General features: G+C 42.8%; 1 protein-coding gene across 1 annotated transcript in view; it reads right to left on the bottom strand.

Moving 5' to 3' along the window:
• Positions 1-14,059, bottom strand: part of CNKSR1 (connector enhancer of kinase suppressor of Ras 1) — a 108,732-nt gene that overhangs the window by 74,382 nt on the left and 20,291 nt on the right. Inside the window, exon 5 of the mRNA XM_082247305.1 lies at positions 1,816-1,857. Within this exon, the coding sequence (XP_082103431.1) occupies positions 1,816-1,857 (42 nt within the window). The remainder of the gene's footprint in view (positions 1-1,815; positions 1,858-14,059) is intronic.

Here is a 14,059-nt window from a genome sequence, read left to right as displayed (position 1 = left end):
CATATACACACACACATACATACATATATACATTCTGTCCGGAAACTATTCAGCCATGTAATATGAAAAATAGAGCCATACTGTATGTTGAAGATACAAGAAACATTGTACATAGGACGTAGGTTTCATGCCAAAATCTCGGACAATTGCTTTTGGAATCCCCAGATCAAGTTCTAGTTCTTGCACAGTCAGTCGCCTCTCTTTATTGATTGCTGCCCATACACATTCAACAGTCTCAGGTGTTCTGCTTATTGCAGGCCTTGAGAATGGGGATAACTTTCAATAAATTGTCGACCATCTCTGAAGGGTTTGTGCCACACGTTATTTTTTGCGTTACATTCTCATTGTCCCCGTAAGCCTTCCGAATAGTTTCCGCAGAATAATTTTCAAGCTGAACATAAAAAATTTGATACCTATTCTAGCTCTACTCACTCAGTCATTTTGAATGCGACAGTCACACAGTACACATGCTCACTCAACGTTCTAGTGCCCCACTGACTAATACAGTGAAGTCAAAATTGTTCACACATGCGCATTCCAGATCATTCTCCTGGTCTGCCAGGTTACATCAATGTCACGCAAATTATTCTTGTTATCTTAACAAAGGCTGGATACTTTCCGGACAGAGTTGGTGTGTGTATATATTATTATTATTAAACAAGTGACATGATTTGCTGGAATACATAATAGTAAAATTGAGCCTTACCCAATAATGAAGTACCTTCACACTCTGACCTGCATTTTCCCTATTAGATCTGTTTCGGACAGTACTCTCAAGCATTACATAGGCTGAACATGGTGTGTGGTCCTTTGGTGATATCAGGGCCCTCTTTAACTCATAGCTTGACAATTACTGCTAAAATGTTCATGTTGAGCCTTGTGGGTCTACAGTCTGCTAGCTGCATCTCCTTCTATCCACTGAGGTCAGTCAGAAGGCTGATCATATGATGCAAACTCTTCCAGGTGCAAATTACATTAAATGCATAGTTGAGCGAGTTTTGAAAGTTGCAGTATTAGTTCACCAAGAGAATGAGGTCTGGAGGGACTGGAAATAAGAAATTTGTCGGAGCACTAGTCTCCTCCCAACATGTTCCTACAAACTGCCCCATGCACCCATCTTCCAGAATTGAAGAGTTAAGCTGGCCATACATATATATTTATTTTGTTCATTTTGCGGACTGAGCTAATCCGATTCCTCCATCCATGTTAACAGCACAGACAGATGAATCTCCTGCTGTGGGTCAAGTAACCTGTCTGTTATGTGACTAATCTTTCCACCAATTACAGGACTCTTTCTGCAGCACCGTGCAGAATGAACATTGTGAGGCATCCCAGGCTCCACACTGACATGTACAGTGTGGAGTAAACCATGTACTGCAGTCTCATAGAAAGTTGTATCCACTCTAATAAATAGGCTCCTTTTAATTTTTAATCTCTATTTTCTGTCTCCGCAGATAACTGAACATTTTTTTCTGATTCTGCTGGCTCAAAGGTGCATGCAAATAAATCAAAAATGTTTAACTATAAATGGGGTAATTCAAACGGGTTTTAAAAATAACAGATCTGCTTCTGTCTCTCCATGTAGTATCATGAAGGGGGTTCTCCAATTCCACAGATACCCAGTTTTAAGTACTGCCTTCAGCGCTACCTATTGATGAAACCCGATAAGACATCATGGCAATTCAGGTGTGATGCTATGCCTTTGTGTCAGTTTGTGCCACTTTAGAGTCAGAACAATAGTTACTTAGAGACCACTGCAGCAGACAAGAATATAAACCTCATCCTAGAAAGCCCGAAAGAAGAGACCATACTCACAATAGCTAGAATCCTTGTTTCAACCTTTGGATCTGTCCAGTCCTGAAAAAAAGAGCAAAATTAGGTTAGAAAAAAAAAAAAAAAAAAAAAAAAAAAACTTGTTTTGCATCTCACAGCGAGTCTGGTTCTTTCATATAAACATTACTAAGTAGAGCTAGTCATCCATGGATATTCAGTTAATTACCCTGATACTTCCAATAACTGCCCATTCCACAAATAAATGATAATCATATATAAAATCCACAAATAATTTTCACACTAAAACAGTTATGCTTTAAAATATTCCTACAGCATGTTTAAAAAACAAAAACATTGCTCATGGTGCTGTACAGTTTCTGCATCTGCTCCTTATTGCTTGCTACCTTATACATTTTCCAATTGCTTAAAAGCAAAAGGTTGTGTTTGTTGCAATTTCTAGTTAAAAAAAAAAAAAAAAAAACATAATCACTTAAGCCAAACATATAATTAGTGAATGCGAAGACACAGCAGAGTAAAGAGATTATGCTAGTAAATTTTATCGCTTACACTTTCTAGAAGGACGTTGGCCAAAAAACTTAGGATCAGAGAAATGTTTATGTCTGCCGGAACTAATTACAATTCTAGCATTCACTTCGAAGAGTTGTTTTTCCTTTTTTGACTAAGCAGCGCAGAGAGTATGGCTTTTGCTTCTAGTAACAGTGAAGGTGCTCAAGCTTCAAGATTATTTTTGCTGAAGCGGTTATGTGAAACTGGAGCCAGAGGTATAAAAATAACTTTCTTGCTCATGACACAAAGGAAAACACATGCATACAAACATGCTATCATTAAACTATTAATATACTACTATCATTATCAACAGAATCAGTGATGGTCAGTTTTTTGAGAATCAGAATAAAAATATGAATACCACCAGAAAAAATAAATGTGCAATTGTGGGAAGAGTCTAGCAGGCTGAGTCACCTGCAGGCTTATATCTCCTGAGAACTTGAGCTGCCAGAACCTCTCGTCACTGTTACTATACTCACCTCCACCGCCCAATCCGCATTTCTGGTTTTCCTGGTTCATTCTCGGTAACATAAAATCATTAAGGGTTCTTACTGGGACAATCAAATCTCCTTGTAACAGGCACAGGTGTACGGAACTGGTAGGTTAAAAGAGACCTCCAAGTACTGTTGAAATTACATGATGTAGCAGTGCAAAATGAAAATAAAAAAAAAGGTAAGACAACCTATTAATTGAAGACAATAGATACACATTCATTCTCCTGGGCTCTTCTGGTCACTGGTAGCACCGCGAATATATGGAAGATATAATCACGTTGTTACTAAAGGGGTCTCCCGATTTACCAGACATCAGGATGTAGCTTGTTCCGAATTCATTCACAAAATCTGCCCAACCTAGCCTTTTAACCACTTAAGCCCCGGAAGATTTTACCCCCTTCCTGACCAGGGGGTTTTTTGCGATTTTTTACTGCGTGACTTTGACGGACAATTGCGCGGTCGTGCGACGCTGTACCTAAACGAATGTCACGTCCTTTTTTTCCCACAAACAGAGCTTTCTTTTGGTGGTATTTGATCACCTGTGCAATTTTTTGATCATGCGCTATAAACAAAAAAAAGAGCGTAATTTTTGCAAAAATAACAATATTTTTCACTTTTTTTTATATGAAATTCCCCCCAAAAAAATGTAAAAATCAAAATTGTTTTACGCTACATATGTTTGGTACAAAAAAAAAAAACGCAAAAAGCGTATTTTGATTGGTTTGCACAAAAGTTATCGCGTTTACTAACAAAGGGAAAGATTTTTGTCATTTTTGGTGTTTTTTTTTTAACGAGTAATGGCGGCGATCTGCGATTTTTTTTGCGGTACTGCGACATTGTGGCGGACAGATCGGACCCTTGACTGACATTTTTGACACTTTTGGGGGTACCAGTGACATTACTGCAGTAATCAGTGCTATATACAGTGGGAACGGAAAGTATTCAGACCCCCTTAAATTTTTCACTCTTTGTTATATTGCAGCCATTTGCTAAAATCATTTAGGTTCATTCTTCTTCCTCATGAATGTACACATAGCACCCCATACTGACAGAAAAACACAGAATTGTTGACATTGTTGCAGATTTATTAAAAAAGAAAAACTGAAATATCACATGGTCCTAAGTATTCAGACCCTTTGCTATGACACTCATATTTAACTCAGGTGCTTTCCATTTCTTCTGATCATCCTTGAGATGGTTCTACACCTTCATTTGAGTCCAGCTGTGTTTGATTATACTGATTGGACTTGATTAGGAAAGCCACACACCTGTCTATACAAGACCTTCCAGATCACAATGCATGTCAGAGCAAATGAGAATCATGAGGTCAAAGGAACTGCCTGAAGAGCTCAGACAGAATTGTGGCAAGGCACAGATCTGGCCAAGGTTACAAAAAGATTTCTGCTGCACTTAAGGTTCCTAAGAGCACAGTGGCCTCCATTATCCTCAAATGGAAGATGTTTGGGACGACCAGAAACCTTCCTAGAGCTGGCCGTCCGGCCAAACTGAGCTACCAAGAACCCAAAGATCACTGTGGCTGAGCTCCAGAGATGCAGTCAGGAGATGGGAGAAAGTTGTAGAAAGTCAACCATCACTGCAGCCCTCCACCAGTCGGGGCTTTATGGCAGAGTGGCCCGACGGAAGCCTCTCCTCAGTGTAAGACACATGAAAGCCCGCATGGAGTTTGCTAAAAAACTCCTGAAGGACTCCAAGATGGTGAGAAATAAGATTCTCTGGTCTGATGAGACCAAAATAGAACTTTTTGGCCTTAATTCTAAGGGGTATGTGTGGAGAAAACCAGGCACTGCTCATCACCTGTCCAATACAGTCCCAACAGAAGCATGGTGGTGGCAGCATCATGCTGTGGGGGTGTTTTTCAGCTGCAGGGACAGGACGACTGGTTGCAATCGAGGGAAAGATGAATGCGGCCAAGTACAGGGATATCCTGGACAAAAACCTTCTCCAGAGTGCTCTGGACCTCAGACTGGGCCGAAGGTTTGCCTTCCAACAAGACAATGACCCTAAGCACACAGCTAAAATAACGAAGGAGTGGCTTCACAACAACTCCGTGACTGTTCTTGAATGGCCCAGCCAGAGCCCTGACTTAAACCACATGGAGCATCTCTGGAGAGACCTAAAATTGGCTGTCCACCAACGTTTACCATCCAACCTGACAGAACTGGAGAGGATCTGCAAGGAGGAATGGCAGAGGATCCCCAAATCCAGGTGTGAAAGACTTGTTGCATCTTTCCCAAAAAGACTCCTGGCTGTATTAGATCAAAAGGGGGCTTCTACTAAATACTGAGCAAAGGGTCTGAATACTTAGGACCATGTGATATTTCAGTTTTTCTTTTTTAATAAATCTGCAACAATGTCAACAATTCTGTGTTTTTCTGTCAGTATGGGGTGCTATGTGTACATTCATGAGGAAGAAGAATGAACCTAAATGATTTTAGCAAATGGCTGCAATATAACAAAGAGTGAAAAATTTAAGGGGGTCTGAATACTTTCCGTACCCACTGTATATGCACTGTTACTGCAAAAATGACATTGGCCGGGAAGGGGTTAACTGTATTGGAGAGGGAGGGGTTAAGTGTGTCCTAGGGGCGTGATTCTAACTGTAGGGGGACATGGCTACTAGTGTAAAAACAAAGATCAACGGTTCTACATAGTAGAACCGTCTGATCTTCATTTTTACACAGGGGAGAATGACAGGCGGCTTGTTTACATAAGCCGCTCTGTCTTTCTCCCGCTGTACCGGCGATCGTAGTGTGACCGGCGGACATCGGGTCCGCCGGTCACACGCCCACACTCCTTTGTGAACGAGCCGAGGCGGGCGCGCGCCCGCCCCCTATTGGCTCTAAGAGGAGTGACAGGCGAGCGACGTAGACCTACGTCACTCTGCCTGGCCGGGGCTGACTGGCGCAGTAAATATACTGTGAGCAGTCGGCAACCAGTTAACTTAACACAAAAATTAAGAAAATACATTTGCTGTGCCTAAGAATGCCCCTGCGGCTTTAAGTTGAAGCAACAGGGTCTCTGCCAAAGTTAATTTATTTCACTAATTCCATTAAAAAAGTAAAGCTCAAATATATAGAGTCATTACACACACCGTGATATTTCAAGCATTTCTTTCTTTTAATTTTGAAGATTACGGCTTACAGCTAATGAAAACCCAAAATTCAGCATCTCAGAAAATTAGAATATTATGAAAAAGTTCAATATTGTAGACTCGTGGTGTCACACTCTAATCGGCTAATTAACTAAAAAACACCTGTAAAAGGGTTCCTGAGTCTTTAAATGGTCTCTCAGTCTGGTTCAGTAGGTTACACAATTATGGGAAAACCTGCTGACTTGACAGTTGTCCTGAAGACAGTCACTGACACCCTCAAGGAGGGTAAGTCACAAAATGCCATTGCTAAAGAAGCTGGCTGTTCACAGAGTGCAGTATCCAAGCATATTAATGGAAGGTTGAGTGGAAAGAAAAAGTGTGGTAAAAAAGGTGCACAAGCAACAGGGATAATTGCAGCATTGAGAGGATTGTGAAGCAAAAGCCATTCAAGCATTTGGGGGAGATTCACAAGGAGTGGACTACAGCTGGTGTCAGTGCTTCAAAAGCCACCGCACACAGATGTATTCAGGACATGGGCTACAATGGTCACATTCCTTGTGCCAAGCCACTCCAGAAGCAGAAGCGTCTTACCTGGGCTAAGGAAAAAGAAAAGCTAGACTGTTGCTCAGGTGGTCCAAAGTCCTCTTTTTGGGTTGAAAGTAAATTTTACATTTCATTTGGAAATCAAGGTCCAGAGTCTGGGAGGAAATGTCAAGAGGCACAGAATCCAAGTTGCATGAGGTCCAGTGTGAAGTTTCCACAGTCAGTGATGATTTAGGGAGCAATGTCATCTGCTGGTGTTGGTCCACTGTGTTTTAATACGGAGTTCCACCCTAAAATTATACTTAGCTCCATCTTCTTGCTCCGGGCCACCTGAAAAACAAATGGATAATCGCAATTTTTTTTTTTTTTTTTAACTTACCTTGTTTAGAAGAAAATATACTCACCTTACTTCCTCTCCCTCCCCTCAGCAGCCATGGCGATTCGTCACTTCCTGGCTTGCAATGATTCCTGGGAGCTGAACGTCATCGCTCCCGGGAATCAATGCGCCTGCACCGGCCCCGACGTTAGTTCCGGTGCAGGCGCCGTCATACCCTGCTAAACAGCTTCTGGGCATGCCCAGAAGCTGTGGAGGGATGACGCTGCAGCACCGGAAGTGACGGCGGGGCCGGTGCAGTGCATCGTGGGACCGAAGATGACGGTAGAGGACGCAGAAGAGGATCGTGCTGGCTTCAAGCTGCCCACACCTGAGATGGCAGCCCTGGACAATACATTTCAAGGTAAGTATTTCTTCTAAAAGGTAAGTGCAACCCGGGACAGATCAGAGGCTATCCATTATGGAATGCACTAGCCCTGATTGTCCCGGGGGTATTTTTTTTTTTTTTTTTTTAAATAAACTTTCCCAGGGTGGAACTCCGCTTTAAGTCCAAAGTAAGCGCAGTCCTCTAACAGGAAATTTTAGAGCACTTCATGCTTCCCTCTGCTAAAAGGGCTTTTTGGAGATCCTGATTTCATTTTCCAGCAAGACTTGGCACCTGCCCACACTGCCAAAAGTACCAATACCCGGTTTAATGATCATGATATCACTGTGCTTGATTGGCCAGCAAACTCATATGACCTAAACCCCATAGAGAATCTTGTCAAGAGGAAGTTGAGAGACACCAGACCTAACAATGCAGAAGAGCTGAATGCTGCTATCCAAGCAACCTGGGCTTCCATAACACCTCAGCAGTGCCACAGGCTAACTGCCTCCATGCCATGCCACACTGGTGCAGTAATTCATGCAAAAGGAGCCCCGACCAAGTAATGAGTGCATACTATACTGTACATAGACATTCTTTTCAGTAAGCCAACGTTTCTGTATTAAAAATCCTTTTTTTTTTTATTGTCTAATGTAATATTCTAATTTTAAGAGATACTGAATTTTGGGTTTTCACTAGCTGTAAGCTATGATCAGCAAAATTAAATGAAAAAAAAAAAAATGCTTGAAATGTATCACTCTGTGTGTATTGAATCCAGATTATATACAAGTTTCATTTTTTTTTAATAAATTGCTGAAATAAAAATGACCTTTTTGATGATATTCTAAATTTTTTGAGATGCACCTGTATATGCCCACACAGATCAACTTATATTGTGTGAACAAGCCCTTAGTTACAATACACACCTTGAATCCAGGGGCTAAAAACGTTTTACAGAAGCAATCACTGTTTTTATAAAGGCTTTTATAGTAAGTCTCTGGATTTAAAGCTGTGGTTATTTACACAAGTGCCTAAAGTGATTGTAAAGTATTTTTTTTTAATAACAAACATGTTACACCTGCCTGCTCTATGCAGCTGGTTTTGCACAGGGTGGCCCGGATCCTCCTCATCGCGGGTCCCTCTTCTGTGCTCCTGGCACCTCCCTCCTGTTGAATGCCTCCACAGCAAGCATTGCATCAGTGTGAACCAGGGCGCAGGCATAAAATCCCACATTTTTTAGTTTTGCATGGAAATCATAAAAAAAGAGGGGAGCACCAGCCTTGTGCACCACCTTTATTTGCAAAAATAAAAATACTCCTAAATACAGGACATCAGGTCTCACTAAAGATATGCCATACAGTAGAAGATCTAGACAACACCCCCACAGCAGACACAAGAGCCGGAAATTTTAAGGGATATACCCCCTTTCTCAGATCTCTAAGCTCTGTATTAGGGCCTAATGTCCAAGCGACTTTATGAGTTTGATTTTAAAATTTTTATATTTACCATTTACAAATAAATAGTACCCAAGGTAATGCACATGAGGCTACTGCGCCCTTCTTGTCATTTGGTATCAAGAATTTGCCCCAATCTGAAGAAAAAGGGCATCAAAATTTGTATGATACATGGCTGCTTCATGGTGACTTTGGTTTGCTGCACTTTAGCACTGAAGTGATGTTTTTGAACTTAATTGTGGAAACAATGACGTTAAAAGCAAAAAAACAACAACTTGTTATCAAATGCTGACATGCAGATTCAAATAATAATTAGCCCCCATTCACACCAGTGTAAATTTTCAAGCGATTTGACAGTTCCAAACCGCACGACAAGTTGTACCCCATTGTCGGGAATGGAACTGATTAGGTCGAAGCGATGACAAAGGTCACAAGCTTCAATGAAATCAGCAGTGCAAATTGCACTGATGTGGAGCTTTGAAATCACAATGAAGTACCCCAATTTTTAAGCTGCACCGGTGTGAATGGGGGCTCAATCTACCTATGAGATATAAGCAACTGAAGTAGGTAACCATCTGGATTTAAATCAAAGGACAATCAACTAAGCTGGAACTTTTTTGTTCTATGCAGTGAAGTATAGAGAATGTGTGCATATTCCTTATGTCTATGGAGGGAATTTAGAGAAACTCAAAGAACAGATGTAGAGGTTGAGACAAGTTCACTTTTCACAGATAAACAAATAACTCTTCTCTATTACTAGTGCAGAAGCAGTGTTTCTGCATCTAAAGTACCCCTGACCACTTTTTACACATCACAGCTTGCAATCATCACAAAAATACACAATGTTAAAATATATATATTAAAAGTTTAGAATTTAAAAAGGAGAAAGTACTTACTGTTAGATCCTTTTCTCTGAAGTTCAACAGACTCAGCTCCAAATCTTCTTAGACCATTGGGTTATGCTCCTCCAATCAGGAATAGGACACTAGGCAGTAAAAAGCTTTAAACACACCTATGGGGGCTGTCCCCGCAGGAATAACCCCACACACTCTGCTACAGCAACCAATTTCGTTGTAAGCAGTGTTTAGAAGACAAAAAACCCCCACACACTCAAAAGCAGAGGGGCGGATGCTGCGTCTGTTGATGAACATCAGAGAAAAGGATTTTACGGTACAAAAATCCAGTTCTCTTCCATCGCTCATCAACAGACGCAGCTCTATATCTTCTTAGACCATTGGGATGTCCCAAAGCAGTATTTTCATGAGGGGTGGGAAGACAATGCAAAAAAAAAAAAAAAAAAAAACTCCCGAAAGGCTAAAACGTAGCCAACCAGGTAATATGGAGCTCAAAAAGGAACAACTGGAGCTCACCTAGCAAAAACGTACACCCTCAAAGAGAACAAAAAAGATTCTCTTTAAACAGCAGCCCACAAACCCTTGTGGCCAAAGGAGGCATCCGAAGATGCCAACACATCAACTTTGTGCACACGGTTACGAAATTCTACAGACGACCAAGTTGCCACTTTGCAAACTTGCATCACTGACACCTGATGGTGAAAAGCCCAAGAGGCACCCAGTGCTCTAGTAGAATGCGCCTTCACTGGGAAAGGAGGAACCTGACCCTTCAGCGAAAAAGCCTGAACAACAATCTGCCTGATCCACCTGGAAATAATCGCAGCAGACACAGCCAATACCTTACGAGATCCCTCAGTAAGGACAAAGAGCATCTGATTTTCTGAAAGGCTCAGTAACCGCCAAGTAAACCCTGATCGCTCAAACCACATCCAAAGAATGCAAGGCAATTTCCTTAGGATGCTTAGGAAAAAGAGTGAAGGCAGCACGATGTCTTCATTCACATGAAAATCAGAAACCACTTTAGGGAGAAAAGATTGATTTGGTCGGAGTACCACTTTATTTCTGTGGACCACCAGATAACGTGAACGGCAAGACAACGCTGCCAATTCAGACATTCTGCAGGCAGAAGTGATAGCAACAAAAAAGACAAGCTTCTGAGACAATGAAGGTAGAGGAATCTCCAGAATGTTCTCAAAAGGAGGCTTTTGAAGAACAAATACCAGATTTAGATACCACAGAGGTAGCGGGGACCATCTCGGAGGAGCCATATGGCGCACTCCCTGAATGAAGGTACGAATCAAGGCATGTGTAGCTAACGGGCATTGAAAATATATCGCCAGGGCTGACACTTGGCCTTTGATATTGCCCAAAGTCAACCACTGTTCAACCCCTTTCTGCAGAAAGGCCAAAACCCTAGCAAAAGAAAACAAGTGAGGGTGCACCGTCAGTGATTCGCACCATGAAATGAACGATTTCCACGTACGATGATACATCTTTCTGGAAGTCGACTTCCTAGCCTTCAAGAGTGTAGGAATCACAGAGTCAGAAAGACCTCTATCCCTCAACACCTGGCTTTCAACAGCCATGCCGTTAAAACCTGCGACTGTAAAGCAGGATGGAAGCTCGGACCTTGAGACAGCAGATCTTCGCTGAGAGGAAGTCTCCAAGGAGAATCAGCGACCATCCTTATTAGGTCTGCGTACTAAGACTGACGAGGCCAGTCTGGAGCCACCAGAATGACCGAAATCCATTTCACCTCTACTCTGCGTAGAAGCCTCGGCAGAAGTTTCAGCAGAGGAACGGCATAAATCAGCCGATACCGACCCCAAAGAGCCACCAGTGCGTCTGTGGCATTGGCCAGAGGATCTCAAGATCTGGCTAGGAACCTCTGTACCTTCTTGTTTAGACCAGAAGCAAAACAGATTGACCTCGGGTGTCCCCCACCTGACACACAGGAGATGAAACCCCTCCAGGTGTAGGGACCACTCTCCGTGATCCAACACATGACGACTGGGATGTGCACAGCAGAGAGAGCTGGAACAAACTGTTCCGCCCAGGCCAAAATTTCGGCCACCTCTCTTGCCGCCAAAACAGTCTTGGTGCCCCCTTGGTGACTGATGTAAGCCACAGCCGTGGTATTGTCCGATTGATTCCGAACTGGACAATCTTGCAGATGAGTCATCCAGTGGCTCAGACAAAGCTTTATTGCTCTGAGCTCCAAAACATTTAAAATGGGTAGTTTGGACTCTAGTGTCCAGGTTCCGTGGGCACAGAACTTCCCCCAGTACCCTGCCCCAGCCCAACAGGCTGGCGTCCGGGGTTACCACCGTCCAAAACAACGGGAGGAATGACTTGCCCTGGCATAGTGCTGGAGAGGGAAGCCACCATAACAGAGCAGAGCAGATCTTGTGTTGTGGCTCAACCGAATGAAAGTGTCTAAAGACTTGGAATCCTTGTTCCATTTGACCAGAATCTCCCTTTGCAAAGGTCTGGTATAGAACTGAGCCAAAGGAACCACCTCGAAGGTTGATACCATCAGATCCAAGGCCCGCATGCAAGTTTGCAGAGAGGACAGAATGTTTGCCAACAACAACCGGATTGCCCCCTGCAACTTCTGCAGCTTGTCCAGGGGAAGAAAGACCCTCACCAAGGCTGAATCCAGAGTCAGGCCCAGATAATCCAGTCTCAAGGAAGGTATCAGGGCAGTTTTCTTGAAATTGATGGTCCACCCAAATTCTTGTAGGGAGCTGACAGTGATGGTCAAGTCACCCATCAGGGCTCTCAATAGGAGATCATCCAGACAGCCCCGCACTACAACTCCCTGTTGGTGCAACAATGCCAATACCGGGGTCAGTACTTTGGTAAACACCCTGGAAGCAGAGGCAAGACCAAAGGGTAACACCACAAATTGATAATGTTCTTCTGCTACGGCAAAGCGTAGAAACTGCTGGTGTCCAGCCTAGATAGGGATGTGTAGAGATGCATTCTTGATATCTATGGAAACCAAAAAATCTCCCTGGTGTAGTGATGCCACTACCATTAGAATGGATTCCATGCAAAACCTCTGTACCCGCACAAAGCGGTTCAGAGCCTTGAGATCGAGAATTGGACGTACTTTGCCCTCTTTTCTGGGCACAGTAAACAGGTTTGAATAAAACCCTTGAAAGCGTTTGAGAGGGAACTGGTACAATCACCCCTTGCGACAGCAGCTATTGTACCGCCTCCCATAGATCCCTTAACCGGTCTGGAGAGAGGCGCAGGTTGGACGGAAAGTATCTGTCCGATGTACGAGACCGGAATTGGATCTTGTACCCTGATCGGATCAGTTTGTGAATCCATTTGTCCTGAATCGAGGAAGTCCAGAGTTCTGGAAAGAAGCAAAGATGTCCCCCCACCCCAGAAGTGGGCACCCCTTCATGCAGATGAGGATTTGTCAGAAAATCTGGACTGGCCGGTCTTTGAGACCATGGCTTCTTGGAATTCCCAGAAGACCTGAACAGCTTCCATTTTTCTTGCAACCCGGAGGTTAAGAAAAAGACGCTTATGAACAGTGAAGGAAGGCACCCCCGTCTAGGACGTGACGCTTTGCCCTTAGGAGGACTGAGGAAGAAGAGTACTCTTCCCCGTAAGGCCCTGTAAGGCCTTTGATCAACTCGTCCACATAAAATCCAAACAGCCTCTCCCCCAAATAGGGAAGATCTGTCAAAGCCTTTTTGGAAGCCTGGTACGCAGACCAGCTTTTTAAAACCACACCATGCGTTTAATCCCCACTTCCGACACTCTGGCCACGAGGGGAGCCGCATCCAGGGACGCTTCACACGTGAACACAAGGACTCCATTAGTTCCAGCACCGCTGGGGGGAGCTGCTCAGCTTCCCAGTTACCTCTTAGTAACTTCACCCATTCAGTAACCATCTGTGACACGATGACATCCACAAATATTGGTTTCAAAATGGAACCCGCAAGCTGTCTTACGTCCAGGCCTCTTTTTGCGATTCAGCACTGTGCGACTTTAACTGACAATTGCGGTCATGCAACGCCGTACCCAAACGAAATTTACGTCCTTTTTTTCCCACAAACAGAGCTTTCTTTTGGTGGTATTTGATCACCTCTGCGCTTTTCATTTTTTGCAATATTAATAAAAAAATGCGACAATTTTGAAAAAAAATAACAATATTTTTCTACTTTGACAGTTAAAAAATATCCAATATATTCGATTTTTGTCATATATTTAGGCCAAAATGTATTTAGCTACATGTCTTTGACAAAAAAAATTCTCAATGAGCGAATTTTTAACCGCTTTAAGACCGGAAGATTTTACCCCCTTCCTGACCAGGCCATATTTTGCGATTCGGCACTGCATTATTTTACCGGACAATTGCGCGGTCGTGTGATGCTGTACCCAAATTAAATTTATGTCCTTTTTTTTCCCCACAAATAGAGCTTTCTTTTGGTGGTATTTGATCACCTGTGCGATTTTTACTTTTTGCGCTATATACAAAAAAAGTGCGACAATTTTGAAAAAATAAAATTTCAAAAAAAAAAAAAAAAAAATCGCAATAAGC

This window comes from Pelophylax lessonae, assembly GCF_965119305.1.
Source record: "Pelophylax lessonae genome assembly, chromosome: 2".
NCBI classification, from domain to species: domain Eukaryota; kingdom Metazoa; phylum Chordata; class Amphibia; order Anura; family Ranidae; genus Pelophylax; species Pelophylax lessonae.
This window is presented reverse-complemented; position numbering and strand designations above follow the sequence as displayed.